The 23,201-nt window shown below is 53.0% G+C and overlaps 1 protein-coding gene and 1 long non-coding RNA gene across 2 annotated transcripts; both read left to right on the top strand.

Moving 5' to 3' along the window:
* Positions 1-12,699: 12,699 nt before the first annotated feature.
* On the top strand, positions 12,700-15,265 carry LOC137456656 (uncharacterized). The gene is made up of 5 exons (XR_010991070.1): positions 12,700-12,821; positions 13,974-14,012; positions 14,138-14,176; positions 14,572-14,646; positions 15,124-15,265. It is a non-coding gene; the product is annotated as an uncharacterized lncRNA (long non-coding RNA).
* A 5,868-nt stretch (positions 15,266-21,133) lies between these two features.
* On the top strand, positions 21,134-22,066 carry LOC137456667 (olfactory receptor 14A16-like). The gene has a single exon (XM_068168226.1). The coding sequence runs from the start codon at positions 21,134-21,136 to the stop codon at positions 22,064-22,066; it is 933 nt and encodes a 310-aa protein (XP_068024327.1).
* The last annotated feature ends 1,135 nt before the right edge of the window (positions 22,067-23,201 follow it).

Raw genomic sequence — 23,201 nt, 5'->3', positions numbered from 1 at the left:
TCCATTCTATTCCATTCCATTCCATTCCATTCCATTCCATTCCATATCACAACTCTGGAAGTGCCTCACACAGGAAATTCTCCTGAATAGGTTTTGGTTAATTCTTCCATAAGCTCTCACGTTTGGCTTGATCTGTGTCCTTGACTCTATTGCTGAATCGCAGGTTCCACCTTGTGACCAAAACCAGAACTGCAGCTTTTCTCTTTCCCAAACATTGCTTTCCCTAATTTTCCCAAGTTTCTGATTTTCCTGAATGATTTCTACTGTTGTGTAGAAACCTTTTGTGTAAATAACCAAACCACCACCGAATCTGCAAATGAGCTCTGGTGAGACTTTTGTATTAATAAATAATGTATGTATTTGTGTGAATATCTTTGCCTGATTATTGATAGATAAATGAATAATTCATATCCTCATGGTGCAGTGAGCAGGGTATTCCATCCTGGAGGCCTTGCCCACGAGGGGACATGGATTTACAAGCTCAGATTTGGAATGGGTGAAACAAAATTGTAAAATTCCAGATCCCACTGAGGAAGACTTAGCCAAGGCTGCTGCGAACCCACAGTGACCCTGCTGTGACCCTGCTGTGACCCCAGCAGTGACCCTGCTGTGGCCCTGCTGCAAACCCACAGTGACCCTGCTGTGACCCCAGCAGTGACTCTGCTGCGACCCTGCTGCAAACCCACAGTGACTCTGCTGTGACCCCATCAGTGACCCTGCTGCGACCCTGCTGTGACCCCATCAGTGATCCTGCTGTGACCCCTCTGCGACCCTGCTGTGACCCTGCTGTGACCCCATCAGTGACCCTGCTGCGACCCTGCTGTGACCCCATCAGTGATCCTGCTGTGACCCCTCTGCGACCCTGCTGTGACCCTGCTGTGAACCCACTGTGACCCTGCTGTGACACTGCTGTGACCCTGCTGCAACCCTGCTGTGAACCCAGCAGTGACCCTGCTGTGACCCTGCTGCAACCCTGCTGTGACCCTGCTGTGAACCCAGCAGTGACCCTGCTGTGACCCTGCTGTGACCCTGCTGCAAACCCAGCAGCGACCCTACTGTGACCCCAGCAGTGACCCTGCTGTGACCCTACTGTGACCCCAGCAGCAACCCTGCTGTGCTCCAGCAGCGACCCCAGCAGTGACCCTGCTGTGACCCTACTGTGACCCCAGCAGCAACCCTGCTGTGCTCCAGCAGCGACCCCAGCAGCAACCCTGCTGCGACCCCAGCAGTGACCCTGCTGTGACCCTACTGTGACCCCAGCAGCAACCCTGCTGTGACTCTGCTGTGAACCCAGCAGTGACCCTGCTGCGACCCTGCTGCAAACCCAGCAGCAACCCTGCTGTGCTCCAGCAGCGACCCCAGCAGTGACCCTGCTGTGACCCTGCTGCGAACCCACAGTGACCCTGCTGTGACCCCATCAGTGACCCTGCTGCGACCCTGCTGTGACCCCATCAGTGATCCTGCTGTGACCCCTCTGCGACCCTGATGTGACCCTGCTGTGAACCCACAGTGACCCTGCTGTGACCCTGCTGTGACCCTGCTGCGACCCTGCTGTGAACCCAGCAGTGATCCTGCTGTGACCCTGCTGCAAACCCAGCAGCGACCCTACTGTGACCCCAGCAGTGACCCTGCTGTGACCCTACTGTGACCCCAGCAGCAACCCTGCTGTGCTCCAGCAGCGACCCCAGCAGTGACCCTGCTGTGACCCTGCTGTGACCCTGCTGCAACCCTGCTGCAAACCCAGCAGCGACCCTGCTGCGACCACAGCAGTGACCCTGCTGTGACCCCAGCAGCAACCCTGCTGTGACTCTGCTGTGAACCCAGCAGTGACCCTGCTGCGACCCTGCTGCAAACCCAGCAGCAACCCTGCTGTGCTCCAGCAGCGACCCCAGCAGTGACCCTGCTGTGACCCAGCAGTGACCCTGCTGCGACCCCAGCAGCAACCCTGCTGTGCTCCAGCAGCGACCCCAGCAGTGACCCTGCTGTGACCCCACAGTGACCCTGCTGTGACCCCATCAGTGATCCTGCTGTGACCCCTCTGCGACCCTGCTGTGACCCTGCTGTGAACCCACAGTGACCCTGCTGTGACCCTGCTGCGACCCTGCTGTGACCCTGCTGCAACCCTGCTGTGACCCTGCTGTGAACCCAGCAGTGACCCTGCTGTGACCCTGCTGTGACCCTGCTGCAACCCTGCTGTGACCCTGCTGTGAACCCAGCAGTGACCCTGCTGTGACCCTGCTGTGACCCTGCTGCAAACCCAGCAGCAACCCTACTGTGACCCCAGCAGTGACCCTGCTGTGACCCTGCTGTGACCCTGCTGCAAACCCAGCAGCGACCCTACTGTGACCCCAGCAGTGACCCTGCTGTGACCCTACTGTGACCCCAGCAGCAACCCTGCTGTGCTCCAGCAGCGACCCCAGCAGTGACCCTGCTGCGACCCTGCTGCGACCCTGCTGCAACCCTGCTGCAACCCTGCTGCAAACCCAGCAGCAACCCTGCTGTGCTCCAGCAGCAACCCCAGCAGTGACCCTGCTGTGACCCTACTGTGACCCCAGCAGCAACCCTGCTGTGACTCTGCTGTGAACCCAGCAGTGACCCTGCTGCGACCCTGCTGCAAACCCAGCAGCAACCCTGCTGTGCTCCAGCAGCGACCCCAGCAGTGACCCTGCTGTGACCCTACTGTGACCCTAGCAACAACCCTGCAGTGACTCTGCTGCGAACCCAGCAGTGACCCTGCTACGACCCTGCTGCAAACCCAGCAGCAACCCTGCTGCGCTCCAGCAGCGACCCCAGCAGTGACCCTGCTGTGACCCTGGGCTCCTGCGGCGAGCAGGTGCTGGACGAACTTGAAAATTTTGAGGCAAAAAAGTGGATATTTTGATAAGAGGATTTTTTATTTGGAGAAAGAGTTGAGAGGTTGGAGATAAAAAGCCAGAGGCTTCATGGTTAAGGAGTCTAATGCTGTCTTTAGATCATTTGTGGAGTCAGACACTGATTGTATTTCCAGCTCCTCCCAGAGCCCAAACAGCTGTGCAATCCCAACATGGTTCGTGGAGACCACGCCTGGGTGTCCGGAGCCAGACCCTCTTCACCTTCTTTATTTCAAACTGCCTGAACTGTGGTGCCACAAAAGGGATTTTAAGGAGATAGACTCTAAAGTGGTGCCTTTTACTGTGGCACAAGACTTTAAGCCGATAGCAGCCATGGATGTTCTGGTTGTGCCAGCTGCTCTGGGCACTGTGCCACTGAACCTTTCTGCGATGTGCATTTTGAAGGAGCTGCAGCGTGTTTCACCACCAGATGTCTATTCGGCCTTAGCCTTACCAAGGATCACCGCTCCACCAGCTCTGTACCCAGCCTGTCACTTGCCAAGCCCCTACAGGACACGGGATGCAATGGCACTGTGACACTATTGCACTGTGACCACATAGTACTGTGATGTTCTGGCACTCTAACACTCTGTCACTCTGATCCTATGGGACTGTGATGCTCTGGTAGTGTGATGCTATGCACTGTTTTGATATGGCAGTGTGAATCTGGGGCACTGTGAGCTCTGGCTATGTGATGGTATGGCACCAGGATGCTCTGATCTTGTGGAGCTCTGCTATTGTGGTGCTCTTGTACTGTGATGCTCTAGCTCTGTGATACTCTGGCACTATGATGCTCTGAGGTTGTGAAGCTCTGGTACTGTGATGCTCTTTTACCGTGAATCTGTGGTACTGTGACTCTGGCACTGTGAAGCTCTGGCACTGCGACACTATGGCACTGTGAAGCTCTGTTGTTGTGGTGCTCTGCCACTGTGACACCATTGTATTTTGACCCTCTCTCATTGTGGCACTATTGCATTGCTACACTTTGGCAGTGTGACTCTGGCACTGGGACGTTATGGTACTGTGATGCTATGGCACTGTGTCGATATGGCACTGTGATGCTAGGGAACTGTGATACTGTGATATTGTGATGCTCTGGCTCTGTGATGCTGGGGCACTATGATGCTCTGAAGTTGTGACGCTCTGGCACTGTGACACTCTGGAATTGTGATGTTCTGGAACTGTGACACTCCAGCACTGTGATGCTATGCTATTGTGATGCTCTGGCTCTTGATGCTCTGGCACTATCTTGCTCTCTCACTGTGATGCTATGGCACAGTGATGCTCTGGTACTGTGATGCTATGGTACTATGACACTCTGGCACTGTGATGCTCTGTCGTTGTGATGCTCTGGTGTTGTGATGCTCTGGTTCTGTGATGCTATGGCATTGTAATGTTCTGGCACTGTGACACTCTGGCACTGTGACACTTTTTTACTGTGACATTCTGGCACTGTGATGGTCTGGCATTGTGATGCTCTGGCTCTACCATGCTCTGTCACTGTGACGCTCTGTCACTGTGACGCTATGTTACTGTGACACTATGGTACTGCGACGTTCTGGTACTGTGATGCTATGGCACTGTGATGCTGTGGAACAGTGATGCTATGGCAATTTGATGGTATGGTAGTGGGACACTATGATACTGTGATGCTATGGCTCTCTGATGCTCTGGCATTGTTACAATCTGGCATGGTGATGCTCTGGCTCTACCACACTCTGGCACCATGATGCCCTAGCACTGTGACAGTATGGCACAGTGACGCTCTGGCACTGTGATTCTCTGTCATTGTGGTGCTCTGATACTGTGACACTCTGGAATTGTTACTTTCTGGCACTGTAATCCTCTGGTATTGTGGCTCTATGCTACTGTGATGCTCTGGCATTGTGATGCTCTGATACACTGACACTCTGGTATTGTTACTCTCTGGCACTGTGATCCTGTGGTGCTGCAATGCTCCGGCACTGTGATGCATGGACATTGTGACACCTGCACTGAGATGCTATGGTACTGTGATGCTACGGTGCTGTAATGCTCTGCTACTGTGACGCTCTGATACTGTGATGCTATGGTACTGTGACACACTGGCACTGTGACACTCTGGCACTGTGATACTCTGGAACTGTGATGGTCTGGCACTGTCACACTCTGGAAGTCTGGCACTTTGGCACTGTGACACTCCGGAACTGTAACACTCCGACACTGTGAAACTCTGGCAGTGTGACGCTCTGGCACTGTGAGGCTGTGGTACTGTGATGCTCTGGCACTGTGATAATTTGGCAGCGTGATACTTTGGCACCGTGTCTCTCTGGCGCTGTGACACTCTGCCTCTATGACACTTGTAGTGGCTTGAGCCTTAACTGGGAGTTAAGAGCTCAGATGGGGGCAAGGCTGAGAATCTCTCCCCTGATCACCCCTCCTCCCTCCCAACAGAAGGGGGGAAAAGGAAAAATGGAAAGGGAAGGAGCAAATCCACCAAGCAATAATTTGGAGTCAGCCTGGAAGTAGAGAGGTAAAGAGTTTTCTTTAAACAATATATAACAATATATATAACAATATATAATAAGAGCAGGTAAGGTTCACAAGGGCAATAAAAACCTTTATTAGAATAAACCAAACCAGGTTGGAAGAGACCTTCAAGATCATCGTGTCCAACCCATCAACCAATCCAACCCTCCCAAACTGCTAACCCATGGCACCAAGCACCCCATCAAGTCTCCTCCTGAACACCTTCAATGACGGCGACTCCACCACCTCCCCAGGCAGCCCATTCCATAGCGCAATCACTCTTTCTGTATAGAACTTCTTCCTAACATCCAACCTGAACCTCCCCTGGCACAGCCTGAGACTGTGTCCTCTTGTTCTGGTACTGGCTGCCTGGGAGAAGAGACCATCATCCGCCTGTCTACAACCTCCCTTCAGGTAGTTGTAGAGAGTGATAAGGTCACCCCTGAGTCTCCTCTTCTCCAGGCTGAGCAACCCCAGCTCCCTCAGTCTTTCCTCATAGGGCTTGTGTTCCAAACCCCTCACCAACTTTGTTGCTCTTCTCTGGACTCGTTCCAGCAAGTCAACATCCTTCCTAAACTGAGGGGCAAGGAACAAGGATGGATAGGAGGGGGGGAAAAAAACCAAGAATACAAAACTAGTCTCTCCCTCTGAAGAGGCATGGAGGCAGCAGGGAGAATTACATGGAATAAAATTACATAGGATAAACCAGGTTGGAAGAGACCTTCAAGATCATCGCATCCAACCCATCAACCAATCCAACCCACCTAAACAACTAACCCATGCCACCAAGCACCCCATCAAGTCTCCTCCTGAAAACCTCCAATGACGGCGACTCCACAACCTTCCCAGGCATCCCATTCCAATGGGCAATCACTCTCTCTGTATAGAACTTCTTCCCAACCACATGGCAGAGTATCAGGAGGGCAGCCGCAGTAGCTCTCATCCAGGAGAGGCAGGAGCCAAAAGGAGAGAGCCTAATGACTGCAATGTCCTGCTTTTTATACCCTAGCTGGGCAGGGAGGGGGGAGTGGAACAGACTCAGTTTCCCAGGGGGAAAATGCCCTGCAGGGAGGGCAAAGCACCTGCAAGCCCTCCACCCTGCTTTGTGTTATTTTCAGATTGGGTGTTAACCCACCACAATCCACCCCTCTGTTCCACTTCCACTCTCCTGTCGCAGCCCCTTCATCCAATCTTGACATGTGGTATTGGAATCCTTGGTGCAAGTCCCTTGTTATCCCGGCTCGCTCTCTCTCAGGGCAGTCTCTCTCTCTCTGGTGCTGGTCAATGTAGGTGGTGCTTGAACTGGGCAGGGATGTGGAGAAGAATCAGGAATCAGTCTGTTTTTGAAAGGGAAAGGAAAAAATCAGGAACAGTCCATTGCTGTAGGGAAGCAGGTGAGATGACCCAGGAGTTCTCTGGGTTGGTGTGTGGTGTGTATGCTGAGTCCTGGATGCTAGGCTGATATTAAGCTAGGAGGGAGAAACTTTGAACAACTTATAACTATTCACACAGTGACTATAATACATTGATCCGCGCTGCCCCCTCTCAGTTCATCCCCTCTCAGACAGAGTCACATTCTGCTGCGGGATACACTGAATGTCCCCAGTTTCTAACATGACTCAGTAGGTGTCACCAGGCCCCTCAGCCAAGACCACCCCTCGGGTTAGTCTGCACCCACTAGCAGCAGGGAAAACCCACACTGGCTTCCCCAGCAGGTTCTTCTCAGCAGTCACAGGAACTCCATCTCCATCCACTGTTTGCAGCAGGTGGGACTGGGCAGGACAAGCTCATTTCACAGATCCTCTGCTGGTCACTAACCAACTGGCTTGAGCTAGGTGTCTCTCCCAGTTCCTAAAGGCTCCACTCCCCATGGCTTTTAGGGTGGTCTTTAGCAAGCCAGTGTAGCGCTCAACCTTCCCTGCAGCTGGTGCAAGGTATGGGATGTGGAAAATCCACTCAATGCCATGTTCCTTTGCCCAGTCCCTTAGGAGAAGGTTCTTGAAGTGGGTTCCATTGTCTGATTCAATCATCCCGGGGGTGCTGTGTCTCCACAGGACATGTCTCTCTAGGTACAGGATGGTGTTGCGAGCAGTGGCATGAGGTACTGGGTAGGTTTCCAGCCACCCTCTACTTGCCTCCACCATGGTCAGTAGGTACTGCTTGCCACTGTGAGACCGAGGAAGGGTGATGTGGTCGATCTGCCAGGCCTCTCCGTACTTATATTTCGACCATCTCCCTCCATACCACAGAAGCTTTGTGCGCTTGGCCTGCTTGAAGGCAGCACAGATGTCACACTCATGGATTGACGAGAATGGAGACAGGGACGGCAGCACTCAATATGAGTAATAGAAATCATCCAACTTTATTGTTCCATGCTTTATTATTTATAGTCTTATCTTATGCATAGTTAATTCTATTCTAATTTAACACATACTATTGGTTTAACTCTAAAAGATTACATCATTATTTCACTACTCTGTGTTTTTTTCTACTAAGTCTAATTGCTCTTCTTCCCAGATCTTGCCTCCTCCTTATCTTGTTTGTCTCTTCTCAGGGGAAGCTTGACCTTAGCATACCAGGCACTTTTCCACAACTCCTACTCCATTGCTATATTTTCAACAGAAAGTCCTTCAAGGCCTGAATTGCACAGATGTTCCTGGGACCATTGTCCCTTCTCCCTAAGCCAATCCCCAACAATTCCCCCATTTTTCTTTTGTGCAAGTAAGGCCTTGGAGGTTATCCTTTGAACACTTTGCATGATACAATTATAGACAAGTTTAACAACAATCAAAATTAGTACAATAATACCTAAAAACCTTAAAGCTTCTTTTATCAATTGTGTAACCCACTGTGACACATTCCCAAATATTGATCTTAACCAATCATCCAAGGGACTTTTTACAATTGCAACAGCACGCGTGTGATTCCTTAGCCACTTAATCTCAGCATGCATTGACACTCCATGATCTGACAGGTTCAAACAACACATTCCATCAAAGTCTTCACACCCATACCCTTGAGCCATTGTTCCAGTATTGTAGGACTGTAGAGCAAGCATAGTGAGTATAGCACAGTAAAGAAGGTAAAATAAAGCAAAGAAGAAGAAGTGCATATCAAGGGAACTCCTACAACTTATATAAACTGGGAGAGCCTCGTTGGCATAGCTTCATTGGTTCCCTATGAGTGACCACACATCGCACTGTTATAGATTATTGGTCCAACTCCTAATGACATGTGAGGTTGTTGATGCAGGTGTGTGTCCTGTTATTCCCACATAACTTTCTGTGTTTATAGCTACCAGTGTCCTGCTTTAGTTACATGCTGCAGGCACAGCACTGTTTTGCTACACTGCTAGCCACTTCTGCACTTATGCTGAGCATGGCCTACCACCATGTCAGACTCTAGGCCTACACTGCCTGATCGCTCACACTGTTCGTCACTGGCATTTGGTCATAGGAGTTGTTCTCATCCTATACAAGATACTACTTGCATACACAGAAGCTAGCAAATTAAACCTAAGCTATATAGCAAAAGCAGGAGTTCTGTAGTGCAGCATGTCTAACAGACTGATGTAACCCATATAAGGTACAAAGCTTAAGTTGAACTAGTTACAATGTTCTAACAGAGCTGGCATAATACATGGTCAAAGATAACAGACATTGTAAAGAAGAACTTAGATCTTAATAGTTCTGATCTTTACATTTCACTCCTGACAGAGAAGACTTGATCATGCCTGAACACATTGCACACAGACATTAAGACACAAATCCTGTCTCACCCTTCCCATCTGAGGGACGCTGGGAGCAATGAACGCAGGAGAAGCTATCTTGATCCTGCTGTTATTTCTGAGCTATCAAGTAATGGCCACCTGCTAGTGCTTGCCTCAGACAATCCCTTTTGGATGCAGCCAGCTCTTTACAGGGTGCACAGTGGTCTAGCATCATCCTCCATGTGCCAGAGCCCAGCAGAGGGGAAAAAGTCAAATTTGTGTGCTGAAATAAAGACAGTTTAATAGGACAGAAAGTGAAAGGGAGATGTAATAATAATGATGATGATGATGATGATGCAAATCTAATTAGAACGTTGTCTTAGTTTAAAGAGTGGACAGAGATCATTTTACTCCCAATGGAAGTAAACCAAAGACACTTGTGGAATTGGAGATAAGTACAGAAATTGTATTCAGAAATAGACAGGAAAAATACAGAATGCATGAAAATGCACAAACCCCATCCCCCAAGCAGACTGAACCACAAACCCCAGCTGCTCCTTTTCTCCCCCACCCATTGTCTCCCTGGCCTAAGCAGGCCATAATTGCACAGGAGAAAATTAGTCAGGCGTCTGCAGGTCTGTCCTTCATGTTAGCAGGAGATAAGGACTCCCTCCAAAGAGCTGGGTTGGTCTCTTCTCCCAAGCAACCAGCACCAGAACAAGAGGACACAGTATCAAACTGCGCCAGGGGAAGTTTAGGCTCAAGGTGAGGAGAGAGTCATTCGTCATTGGAATGTGCTGCCCAGGGAGGTGGTGGAGTCACCGTCCCTGGAGGTGTTCAAGAGGGGACTGCACATGGCACTTGGTGCCATGGTCTAGTCATGAGTTCTGTGGTGACAGGTTGGACTCGTTGATCTTTGAGGTCTCTTCCAACCTTGGTGATCCTGTGATACTGAGCTGGCAGGAGGCAGAACAAGAGCGAGTTGGCCTTGCTGCCAGCTGTAAAGAAAGAGCAGAATCCTGCCATTGAATAACAAAGGCACAATTTTCCACTCCATCCTAGAGGACTCACCTCTGTGCTTTTTTAAAGAGGCACCACCTCAACCCATGACAAATCTGCACAAGACACATTTGATAATAAGAGAAAACATCCCTGTCTCACTTTTTAGTTCCATATTCTTATTTAGCCCAACTGGAGACAGGACTCTCTACTTCTGGTCAGCATAGGCAGGGTTTGGGTTTTGTAACTGCAGAGCAGAATTCCCTTCCTCCAGGTGGAAAGTAGGAGCAGCCCTTCTGCTCCACCCAACAGACCCTTCAGCAGCACTTTTCCTGGGTCCATGGCCTTTGGCTGTTGGTTGTTCTTGCACTTCCTATCTCCAAGGTTCCAGTCCCCAGGTAGGTTCACCATGCCACCTCCTCATGTCCCCCCTGGTCACACAGGGTGGCATGTGGTGTGTGCCAGCAGTGCCCTTTCCCTTGAGCAGAAAAAGCCTGAGCCTTAACTGCAGAGACACAGCTCAGTGTGAGAGAGGAAGGCATCCTCTTGGAAATGCTGGGACAAGGGCTGGGATGTATCCCAGCTTGTGGGGAGGAGGTGAGATTCTCTTGCAGTCCTGGAGGGAACTCCAGAACACCAATCAGCTCACAGCACAGTGTTGATAGGCTCAAGAATTCATCCCTGAGCCACTCAGCTCTGACAAAGAGCTCCCAGAGCAGGAGCTGTCACAGTGACCATGTGCCAGGTGACTGCCTGCTCTTGGGCAGCTTCCAAAGCAAACTCTCAAGTCTATTGCCTTAGGCCTTTGCACAACTGCCCCACAGCAGAGCTCTTGTTTAGAGTTAGTGTCCTGTAAAGAGAGACCAATGGCCCTTCAAAATGCCCCAGGAGGTCAGTGCTGAAGGGGCTCTTTGTGCCACAGGCCCTGGGCACTCACAGCTGATCAGAGGTGCTGCAGGAACAAACATCCTTCCTCTTGCCAGGGCAGCACTGGCCCCACAATTAGCTCTCCAAGTGGCTGCCTGGGCACAAGAGCCCTCTTCATTGTGACCCTGTGGATGGTCACACCCTGCTCAGGGACAGTGCTGGCCTGGGCCAAGGAAAAGGGCATTGAAAGGACACTCAAGGACACCCAACGGCCTTGGGTGAGCTGTGGCCAAGTTCCAGCCAGGGACAGGGCTGGAGCCAGAGTCTTCTTGGGGCCAGGGTCACTGGGACCTACCATCCAGGGGCAGCTCTGCAGAGTGGGACCCAGGTTGTCTGGGAGGGCTCAGTGGCCCCAGGCATTGTCAGGGTGAGGGCCAGGGCAGAGGATATTCCCCTCTGGTCTCTGCTCTGGGGAAGCTGTGGCTGCAGACATGACCAGTTTGGGTCCTGGAGTGCAAGAGCAATGGGGTGGGCTGGAGCTGAGCACTGCAACCACCCCAGCACTTCCCCCAAATGAGCTCTCATCTCCCAGTGGTCAGCACCCCCCAGTGCTCCCCAGCAGTGCTTCCAGTCACTGAAGATCTCAGTGTCGAGCCTTTAAGCACTGGGGTGTCTTAAACCATACCTTACAGGCCTCCTAGATAGGTCCCAGAGGGGGACCAAAAAGTGTAATCTCCTGTTATTTCATGCCCATAAGCCCTGCATTTCTATAAACACTGCCATTTCTCTTTGTTCTTCCATTTTTTGTACCTCTCTGCTCCCAGGAGGACAGGTGGAGCTTTATCTTGGGTTTGTGCAGGGGACTCAGGCTTGTTCAGCCTTGGCCAGGCTGCCACTTGGGGCCTGGAGTGGCCTGGCTTGGCCTGGAGCTGGCAAGCAGAATTTCTCTTGGGGGTGGGGAGGAGGGTGCATGTGAGGCCTGGGTGTTTGGCCTGGTTTGGAGGAAGGTGGTGTGAAGCTTTGGCTTAAGGAGGTTCTTGGAGAGCCATGGCCGAGGTGGATGATGGATTTTGTGCTGCTGTATGCAGTTGTGATTGATACTTCCACTGCCACTTCTTTCTTTCATAGCCAGCAGGGAGCATTGTCCTTTCCTCCCCTGGGAAGGGCTGAAGAGCAGCTGTCTCGCTCCTCAAACCAAGACACTCAGCCACTCTGCTGTCCCTACTGCCCAGGCCACCAATTGTCCTCCCATCTCCCAGTGTTCCCAAGAAGAGGAGTCAGTCTCAGCCCCAAATTTCCCCAGGGGGCTGGAGAGGTGTCAGGGATGGCTCTTAGTGACCCTGGGTTTGAGTTTGGTGTCATCTCTGGAGCATTACTGGAGTGAAAGACTGAGCTGGGAGGTGAGGGAGACTGGAAGGTGGCAGTGCTGGGAAAGGAGAGGCACTGGGAGATAGGGAGGGTCTGGCTTTTGGAGTCTTCATGTTGAAGCAGTGAGTGGTCACTGCTGTCAGCAGCACTCTATCCACCCCACCCCCCAGTGCCCCTGGAGGCCTGGGCTGTTTGATTTGCAGCTGCCCCATGCAGGAAGCTGGAGAGATGCCAAGGAAGGTGGATGGATCTGTGCCAGAGGTGAGGGTGACTCCGTGCCAGGCCTGGGATTGTTGCCAGGGCTGGTGCCACTGCCAAGCCTGCCTTTGCCCTGGGGGCTCTTAGGAGGAAGAAGGAGGAGTCATGAGAAGGATAAATCTGCCCCTCACCTTCCCCAGCTTCACCCAGGACTTACCACACCACAGAGGAAAATGAAGGTGGCAGTGGTCGGCGTGGCTCTGCTCTTCACCATCCTGCTGTGCACCCCAGCAGATGCCAAGGTAAGACTCCAGTGCCACAGGGAGGGGCTCATGGGGATGGGTCATGGCTACAGGACATGTGGAATGAAATTGGAGTGGTGAGGATGAAACCCCTTGATTTGGCCTCTCCCTTGCCCAAGCAAGAGGCTCCTCCAGGCTCCCCTGCCTCTCCTGGCAATGCAGCTCTCTCCCTCCCACAGCTCCATCTCTTCCCTCCACTTCCCCCACTAAGCAGCTTCTTGTGCCCAAGGCCTGAGTTCCTCAGTATTCAGTATCACTAAGGTTGGAAGAGACCTCAAAGATCATCGAGTCCAACCTGTCACCTCATGACTAGAGTAGGGAGGACACTACTGCCCACTTCAGGCTTGAACTCACGACCTTCCCATTAAGGGTCTGATGCGCTACCAACTGAGCCACATCCTGACTCTGTGAATGCCTGGAGCTGTTCCCTCCCTGGGAAGGTCCAACACCAAAGCTGGGAAGGCTCCCACCAGTTTCTTCTCTTGGTGACCCCACACCCCTCCCTTCTGCAACTCCCCAGCCCATGCTTTTGCTCCCCTCAAACATCTTCTGCCTGGGATCTCCTCCATGTCCTATCCAATGTCCCCAGATGCCCTCCCTTTGATCTCTCCCAATGCCTTTCTTTCCATCTTGTCCCTCAGCCCTTTGCCTTTCATCCTCTCCATTGCAGTGGTCACCCCAAATCTTCTTCCTGCCATAGCCATTCCCAAACACTCTCCCAGTCCCCTTGGTTTTGGCCTCTTTCTTCTGCCCCCACCAACCAGCTCTCTTGATGTCCCCATGCCCCCTCATCTTGAATTCTTTACCTATCAATTGCACCCCACACTGTCCTGCCCCTTCAACACTCCAGCCCAGTCCATTGGGGTCCATTAACTCACCCCAGGGCTCTGTTGTTGGAAGCCTTTTCCTTAACCTCATCCTCTTTGGAGACCTGAATTCCCTACACTCTTCTTGTCTCCATCCCCAGCCCTGGACCCTGCATGGAGAGGCATCCCAGGGGAACTTGGAGGAATCAGGCTGAGGGGAGCAGAAGGCATTTTCCCCTTCAGACCAGAGGGAAGCCTTTGGTCTGCTGGGACTGAGGACACTTGTGCCCCACTCAGGGCCCCACTGAGGTTCCTTCCAGGTCACCTCTTTGCTCTTCCTCCCTAGGCACTGCTGGAAAGCATTGAGGAAAATTCTCAACTGGATGTAAGTAGTGAGGTGGACTTGGAGGGCATCCAGTCTGGGGAACAGGAGGGCATTTTGGCCCTCCCATCTCTTGCTGGGACTGGAGGTATCCCAGTGACCAGTGAGGTCTCCTGGTCTCTCTGCAGGTGAATGTAGCCAAACCTGAGCCATTGGAGAGTGTCGAGGTGGGTACCACGAGTTCTGCTGGCCCCACCCCCTCCCTTCCCATGGCCACAACACTGCAGAGCATCCCAGGGTGCTCCAGCACATCCCAGTGCATCCCACTGCAACTCCAGAGAATACCCCAGCACCCCAGTGCTTTCCAAGGGAGGACCTCTCCCCCAGAGCCCCCTTTGCATCCCCATCCATCCCAGTACAACCCAGTACACCCCCGGCTGCCCCAGTACACAACCACAGAGCCAGGTGGGCCCCTTCCCAGGACCCTCACTGCCTTCTGGGCACCACCATCCAAGCTCATCTGCTCCAGAAGCAACTTCCCCAAGGACTCCATTGCTTCCCCCCATCCTCCCAGCACACCCCAGTGCACCCAGACTTGTCCCTAACCTCCCTTTCTCCCCAGCTGCCTGCGGCTGATGTCCTGCTGGAGCGGGTGCGCCAGAAGCGCCTGGCTGTAGCTGCTGAAGCTGCTGTCTAGGTGAGCAGCACCAGGGCATTCCTAACCCCACAAAGAATCCTGGGCCCTGGGGCATCCCTGAGCCCTCTGGGGTGGGCAGACCTTAGGTGTCAGAAAAGGAAACAGAGGTCACTGTCCCTGATCCGTGCCCCAGGGGACACAGCACAGAGCTGGCTCTGTGCCTTTGCTTCAACTCAGTAGGGTTCTACAGGCCCAGAGGGTCGCTGTGCAGGCCAGGCAGAGGCTTTGGTGCCACACAGACCCCCACAGGCACAGTAAGAGCTGGGCAGGGCTCTGGGAGATTTAGGGACATCCCAGGGTAACCACACACTGGGCAAGGGACTCTGGTGACATCTGGATCTCAGGAGAGCCAAATCCTGTCCAGGGTATATTGAGAGCTCCAATTCCCTTCTCTTTCCCCAAGTCTCTGCAAAGAGACATAGTGGGGACAAGGTTCCTCTTATGTCCTAGCTGACCCTAGGAGTCTCTCTCTTTCAGGGCTGGAACTGCTGGTGACACCTCTGTCCTGGCCCCCTTCAGAGGAAAGAGGAGATGATCATCCCTGGATGTCCCCACCTGATCCCCTGGGAGCCCTGGGCCATGTCCCTCTCATGATCAATAAACCCCCTCAGCAAAGCTACACTCTGTGTGTCCAGGACCATGTTGTCCCTCCTCTGCCATTACCCCAACACCTGCATCCTCTGGCAGCACCATGGTGAGGAGCAGACTGGCAGAGGGCAGGTTCTGGCAGCATGGATGCCAGGGAGCCTTTGTCCAGAGAAGGTTCCCCTGGAGCACCCTGCCATGAGGCTGGGAGATGCAGGCAGTCACATTGCCAGGCTTTGGCAGGTGGTGTTTGGGAGGGGTGAAACGCTCTGGTGTTTTGGGGTGAGGGCAGGTGAGGAGCATGGAGAGGCAGCTGGGACCCCTGGGTCCTCTGCCCCACTCTGGCAGGGGTGGTGGTTCCCTGTCCCATGGGCTCAGCACCCCTGGGCTTACAGGAGATTTCAGAGCCCCATGCAGTGCCCAGGGGCCTTCCTGGCCCTCAGCCCACACTCTTCTCTGGGGTACCCCAATGCAGACCAGGAGGGCAGGCCATGGGCACAAGACACTGGTTGGATGCTCCTCTGTCCCCTGCCCTGTGTGGCCCAGCCTTGGGCACTTTGTGTCCATTCTCTGGGCTGTGCTTTGGTCTCTCCAGGCATGCACTGAGTTACCAGCGACTGTCACAGCGGCAATGTTTCCCTCACCCCATGGCATGTGGTGATTTCAAGGGTCTTTTCCAGCCTCAGTGGTTCCATGATTGCATCATTTCCTCTCTTCAGTGGGGTTGACTTCAGGGGAATATTTCCCTGGATGCAGAGGGAGACCTTAGCATCCCCAGGGCAGCCAAATGCAAGAGGAATGGTGGGCAGCAGCTTGCTGCGGCTTATCCCTGGGCTGTGGGGCAGGGACTGGAGCTGTCATCTGGGGAACCAACAGGAAAAGGGGAAACCACAACTGGGGCCTAACAGTACTTAAAGGGCTGATGAGAAAGCTGTGGAGGGATTCTGAGCAGGGCCTGGTGTGACAAGGCAGGGGCTGATGGTTTGAACTGAGGGAGATTCAGACTGGAGAGAAGGAAGAAATGTTTGACACTGAGGGAGGATCATCTAGTTCCAACCCCCATTCCATGGGCAGGGACACCCCACACTAGATCAGGCTGCCCAGAGCCTCATCCAGACTGGGCTTAAACACCTCCAGGGACGGGGCCTCAACCACCTCCCTGCACAACCCATTCCAGGGCTTCACCACTCTCATGGGGAAGAACTTCCTCCTCACCTCCAGCCTGAATCTCCCCACCTCCAGCTTCATTCCATTCCCCCTAGTCCTATCACTCCCTGAGATCCTGAGAAGTCCCTCCCCAGCCTTCTTGTAGCCCCCTTCAGATACTGGAAGGCCACAATGAGGTCACCTGGGAGCCTTCTCTTCTCCAGACTGAACAGCCCCAACTCATTCAGTCTGTCCTCGTAGGAGAGGTGCTCCAGCCCTCTGATCATCCTTGTGGCACTTCTCTGGACACGTTCCAGCACCTCCACATCCCTCTTGTCATAGGGGCTCCAGAACTGGAGGCAGTACTCCAGGTGGGGTCTCACCAGAGCTGAGCAGAGGGGGAGAATCACCTCCCTTGCCCTGCTGGCCACACTTCTCTTGATGCAGCCCAGGATCTGATTGGTTTTGCGGGCTGCAAGTGCACACTGAGAGCTCCTGTTGAGTTTCTTGTCCACCAGCACCCCCAAGTCTCTCTCCTCAGGGCTGCATTCCAGCCAGTCCCTGCCCAGCCTGGATTTGTGCCTGGGATTGCCTCAACCCAGATGCAGGACCCTGCACTTGCTCTTATTGAACCTCATAAGGTTGGCTTGTGCCCACCTCTCCAGCCTGTCCAGGTCCCTCTGGATGGATCCCTTCCCTCCAGCGTGTCTGCTGCACCACACAGCTTGGTGTCATCAGCAAACCTGCTGAGGGTGCACTCAATGCCACTGTCCATGTCACCCACTAAGATGTTGAACAAGCCTGGTCCCAGGACTGATCCCTGAGGGACTGCGCTTGTCCCTGGCCTCCACTGGGACATGGAGCCATTGACAGCCACTCTTTGGGTGCGGCCATCAAGCCAGTTCCTTATCCATCTGGTGGTCACCCATCAAACCCATGTGTCACCAGTTTGGAGACCAGGATGTGGTGTGAGACAGTGTCGAAGGCTTTGCTCAGGTCCAGGAAAACGACATCAGTTGCTCTCCCCTCATCTGTTGATGTTGTCACCTGTTCACAGAAGACCACCAGATTTGTCAGGCAGGATTTGCCCTTGGTGAATGTGACCGTTTGAGGCTGTGCCTTTAAGAAAAGGACAGTACTGGGGCACTGTGGCTCTTTGTGGGGGGAGAAGGCTGGGCCTTCCGCTCAAACCCTCGACAGTGAAGCCATGCTGACTGTTCCCAATCACCTCTTCACTATTCTTCTGAGTCAGTAGTGCCTCCAGGAGGATCTGCTCCATGATCTTTCCGGGCACAGAAGTGAGACTGACTGGCCTGGAGTTCCTTGGTTCCTCCTTCTTACCCTTTTTGAAAATGGGGGTAATGTTTCCCCTTTTCCAGTCTGTGAGGACTTCCCCAGACTGCCATGACTTTTGGAATAGACTAGAGAGGGGTTTAGCAACCTCCTCTGCCAGTTCTCTCAGTACCCGTGGGTGTATCCCGTTGGGTCCCATGGACTCGAACACTTTCAGGTTCTTCAGGTGATCACCAACCTGATCTTCACTCATGATGGGCAGTCCTTCCTCCTGGTCCCTGCCATTGTCTTCCATGACACCAGGAGTGTGGCTAGAGGCCCTTACAGTGAAGACTGAGGTAAAGAAGTTATTGAGTACCTCAGCCTTTTCCTCATCACTTTTGACCATGTCACCATTTTCCTTTCTGAGGGGGCCCACACCTTCCCTAGTCTTCTTCTTGCCATTCACAGTATCACAGTATCACAGTATCACAGTATAAGTAAGGTTAGAAGAGACCTCGAGGATCATGGAGTCCAACCTATACACACATACCCCATGACTAGACCATGACACCAAGTGCCACTACCAATCTCCTCTTGAACGCCTCCAGGGACGGTGACTCCATCACCTCCCTGGGCAGCACATTCCAATGACGAATGACTCGCTCAGTGAAGAACTTTCTCCTCACCTCGAGTCTAAACCTCCCCTGGCACAGCTTGAGACTGTGTCCCCTTGTTCTGGTGCTGGTTGCCTGGCAGAAGAGTCCAACCCCCTCCCGGCTACAACCACCTTTCAGGTAGTTGTAGAGGGCAACTTCTACCTGTAGAAGTTCTTACTGTTCGCTTTAACCTCCCTGGCAAGATTCAATTCGAACTGTGCTTTGGCTTTCCTTACCAGGTCCCTTGCTGCTTGGGCAGCTTCCTTATATCTCACCTGTTCTAGCTGTCCTTCCCTCCACTTCTTGTAGAGTTTGCCTTTAAGTGACAGTGTGTCCAGCAGCTCCTTGCTCATCCAGGCAGACCTCCTAGCATTCTTACCTGCTTTTCTAGCCAGCATGGATTTAGGAGGGGCAGGTCCTGCCTGACCAACCTGATCTCCTTCTATGGTCAGGTGACCCACCTGGTGGATGTGGGGAGGCCTGTGGATGTGGTCTACCTGGACCTCAGCAAGGCCTTTGACACTGTTCCCCATAGCAAACTCCTGGCCAATCTGTCAGACCATGGCTTGGACGGGAGCACACTGCGATGGGTTAGGAACTGGCTGGAGGGCCAAGCCCAGAGAGTGGTGGTGAATGGTGCCACATCCAGCTGGCAGCCAGGCACCAGTGGTGTGCCCCAAGGATCAGTGCTGGGCCCTGTGCTCTTTAACATCTTTATTGATGATCTGGATGAGGGTATTGAGTCCATCATCAATAAATTTGTTGACACCACCAAGCTGGGGGCAGGAGTTGATCTGCTGGAGGGTAGAGAGGCTCTGCAGAGGGACCTCGACAGGCTGGACAGATGGGCAGAATCCAAGGCCATGAGAATGAACACATCCAAGTGCCAGGTGCTGCACATTGGCCACACCAACCCCATGCAGTGCTACAGGCTGGGGTCAGAGTGGCTGAGAGCAGCCAGGTAGAGAGGGACCTGGGGGTACTGGTCGATGGTAGGCTGAACATGAGCCTGCAGTGTGCCCAGGCAGCCGAGAGGGCCAATGGCATCCTGGCCTGCATCAGGAACAGTGTGGCCAGCAGGAGCAGGGAGGTCATTCTGCCCCTGTACACTGCACAGGTTAGGCCACACCTCGAGTACTGTGTCCAGTTCTGGGCCCCTCAGTTTAGGAAGGAGGTTGACTTGCTGGAAGGTGTCCAGAGAAGGGCAACGAAGTTGGTGAGGGGTTTGGAACACAAGTCCTATGAGGAAAGACTGAGGGACCTGGGGTTGCTCAGCCTGGAGAAGAGGAGACTCAGGGGTGACCTTATCACTCTCTACAACTACGTGAAGGGAGGTTGTAGACAGGCAGATGATGGTCTCTTCTCCCAGGCAGTCAGTACCAGAACAAGGGGACACAGTCTCAGGCTGCGCCAGGGGAGGTTCAGGTTGGATGTTAGCAAGAAGTTCTATATAGAGAGAGTGATTGCCCATTGGAATGGGCTGCCTGGGGATGTGGTGGAGTCGCTGTCATTGGAGGTGTTCAGGAGGAGACTTGATGGGGTGCTTGGTGCCATGGGTTAGTTGATTGGGTGGCGTTGGATTGGTTGAAGTGGGACACGATGATCTTGGAGGTCTCTTCCAACCTGGTTTATTCTATATTCTATATTCTATATTCTATATTCTACTTCCTCCTGCTTGCCCTGAGGATATTAAATTCACTGCTTCATGGTCACTGCAGTCAAGGATGTCTCTGAGCCTCCCATTGGTTACCAGCCCTTCCCTGTTGGTGAGAACAAGGTGCAGCATAAATTGATAACCTCTGGGACAAGAGGGCACTCAGAGGGAGGCTGAGCCAGCCCTTGGCCCTTGGCTTTCTCTTCCATGGAAAAGGCAGGGAGGATGGAGAGATGTCAGTGAGGGAGATGAGAGATTGAGGTGAACTTGGAGAGAGGACTGGGTGTCTTCAAAGGAAGAGGTGCAGCTATGGGACACCATAGGGCAGGCTGTGGTGGGGACCACTGAGGGCATTGGCAAGGCTGAAAGCCCTCATCAGAGATGACCTCTTCATCACCATGGCTGTGGCCATTGTCTCTGCAACCAGAAGGTAGCTGAACTTCATTCACAAAGACCTCATTGCCTCCCTGCCCCACCCAGCAGTGTCAAGTGTCACACCATAGACCTGCTCCAGCCATTGCACATCCTCACATCCCACTGCCCCAGGAAGAGCCCTGAGCCATGTCTGAGGGACAGGATCTCCCTTCCAAGGGGCTGGGGGCCAGGACTTGGCCCTTTGGCTTGATCAAGCCCATCCAGGTTTGCTCAGCATCAGAGCAACCCTGGCACCGTCTTGAGCTCCAGGTTGTTGCTCTTGCTTCTGCTTTTCTGCTCTAACAAGCCCCTGGGGAGGCTTTGTCAGTGATGGTCCCCAGTGGGACCCATTAGGGCTCCAGCAAAGTTGGCAGTTGGCATTTGGCTTCCTGAGAGGTTTCTTCAGCGTGCTCTCAGTCTCTGAGACTCATGGACTCGACACCAAGGCCACCAGAGGAGTCATTAAATGCCTGGGGCTGGTCCTCTGCTGCTGACCTGGGCCAGGCTCCTGGGCTGGAGGGAGCTGCTGTTCAAGCAGGCAGCACTGCAGAGAGACAGCTCTGCCCAGGAGCTGCTCCTCTGCACAGGGCAGCAGGACGGAGGGCACTGCCAGGACATCTCAAGGAGATGAGGAAGGCAGAGAGAGATGCAAGGTAGCCAGGAGAAAGCTTCCCAGCCCTGGACGTGGTGAGTCTGTGGTGTCCTAACCTGTGTGATGTCTTCGCTTTCAACAGTCCTCCATGCCCAGAGACAGACCATGTCCAACAGCAGCTCCATCACCCACTTCCTCCTGCTGGCATTCACAGGCACAAGGCAGCTGCAGCTCCTGCACTTCTGGCTCTTCCTGGCCACCTACCTGGCTGCCCTGCTGGGTAACAGTCTCATCATCACCACCATAGCCTGGGACCACCACCTCCACACCCCCATGTACTTCTTCCTCCTCAACCTCACCCTCATTGACCTGGGCTACATCTCCACCACTGTCCCCAAATCCATGGCCAATTCCCTCTGGGACACCAGGGACATCTCCTATGCAGGATGTGCTGCTCAGGTCTTTTTTATTGTCGTTTTCTTTTCAGGAGAGCTTTATCTCCTCACCATCATGGCCTACGATCGCTACGCTGCCATCTGCAGACCCCTGCACTATGAGATCCTCCTGGGCAGCAGAGTTTGTGTCCTCCTGGCAGCAGCTGCCTGGGCCTGTGGCTTTCTCACTGCTCTGCTGCACACAGCCAATACCTTTTCCCTGCCCCTCTGCCAGGGCAATGCTGTGGAGCAGTTCTTCTGTGAGATCCCCCAGATCCTCAAGCTCTCCTGCTCCACCTCCTACCTCAGGGAACTTGTGCTAATCGTGCTCAGTGCCTCTTTATTCTTTGTTTGCTTTGTGTTCATTGTGGTGTCCTATGTGCAGATCTTCAGGGCAGTGCTGAGGATCCCCTCTCAGCAGGGACGCCACAAAGCCTTTGCCACCTGCCTGCCTCACCTGGCTGTGGTCTCCCTATTTATCACCACTGGCTTCTTTGCCTACCTGAAGCCCCTTTCCATGTCCTCCACATCCCTGGATCTGGTGATGGCAGTTCTGTATTCGGTGGTGCCTCCAGCAGTGAACCCTCTCATTTACAGCCTGAGGAACCAGGAGATGAAAGCTGCCCTCAGCAAATTGATCCCTGGGTGTTTTCAGAAGCAATAAACTCTTTGTCTTCTCCTGCAGATGCCTTTCTCCTGATGCCTCTCAGGGCAGGCCCAGCCTGGCTTCTATACCGTTTGCTTCTGGTAGGGGATTTTGACTTGTGAGGATGCTGTCATCTCCTCTCTCTTTTCTTTTCTCTCCAAGGGTTTGTGAAAGAGGAGCTGTGCTCCTTGTTTGTTTAAACAAAATCAAAGCCCTTTCAATAACAGTTTCCTGCCCCAAATCCTTCTTCCAAGACTTTGCTGGAACTTCAGGGACAGTTTCCCAAGAGCCCAAGAGAGTGTCTCATAGATGAAGGCAGCAGTGAGCAGCTAAACCACGTGAGCGTGCAGGGGTGGGGCAGGCAGAACTGTTCTGCAGAGAGAGGCCTCCTGAGAGAGATGTGAAGGAGCAGCAGAGCAGGAGCAGGTCCAAAGCTGTTTGCTGGATCTGAGCCTGGGAAAGCTGCCACGGGTCAATCACCCTGGAGCAGTGGTACAGCTTGAAGGGGGAACTGCAGCCTAGGCCCTGACTGCAAGAACTGAAAGTAAAATAAATGACCATTGGCTGTGAAAGGAAAAGAATGATGAGGTCTGTAGAATTAATTTGACTGCTAATGGGCACACAGAGCAGAGGCATCAACAGTTCTTTCTCTTTTCTCCTTCTCTCACTTCTGCTTGTAACTTCTCTCTCCCTGTGGGAGCTTCAGGCTGTGCCTAGACAATTTTCCACAGATCTTGAACAGAAAGTGGTAGAATGTAAATAAATTGCTGCTCTTTCTCTCATCCCTTTGTGTCGAGGGGCTTAGGGAGGGGGGCAGGGAAGGGGAAGCTATTACCTGCCCTGGTTTGTGTCCAGGGGGCTTCTTGTGGTGTTTCTAAATTGTAAATACCTGTAAATATTGTCAATATTGTATATTTTGTACATATTTGTTGCATTTCATTGTAGATTGTGGTTTTGCTTGCAAATCCAGCTTCATTTGCTCCCAGCTGAGCTGCTCTGGCAATTTCATGTTGGGGGGAATTTTCAACCCACCACACTCTCTCTCTCATGGCCTTGCCAGGGGATCTCTGTTTTGACTCCTGTGAGAAGGAGCAGGAAGGAGGAAGGGAGTAGGGGAGGAGGTGAACTGTGCCCTGGATCCATCCAGGGGGTT

This window comes from Melanerpes formicivorus, unplaced genomic scaffold (assembly GCF_026170545.1).
Source record: "Melanerpes formicivorus ecotype bairdi unplaced genomic scaffold, bMelFor1.0.p_v2 SCAF_134, whole genome shotgun sequence".
Taxonomy (NCBI): Eukaryota; Metazoa; Chordata; class Aves; order Piciformes; family Picidae; genus Melanerpes; species Melanerpes formicivorus.
Note: the sequence above shows the minus strand (reverse complement) of the source record. Positions and strands in the feature narration are given on the sequence as shown.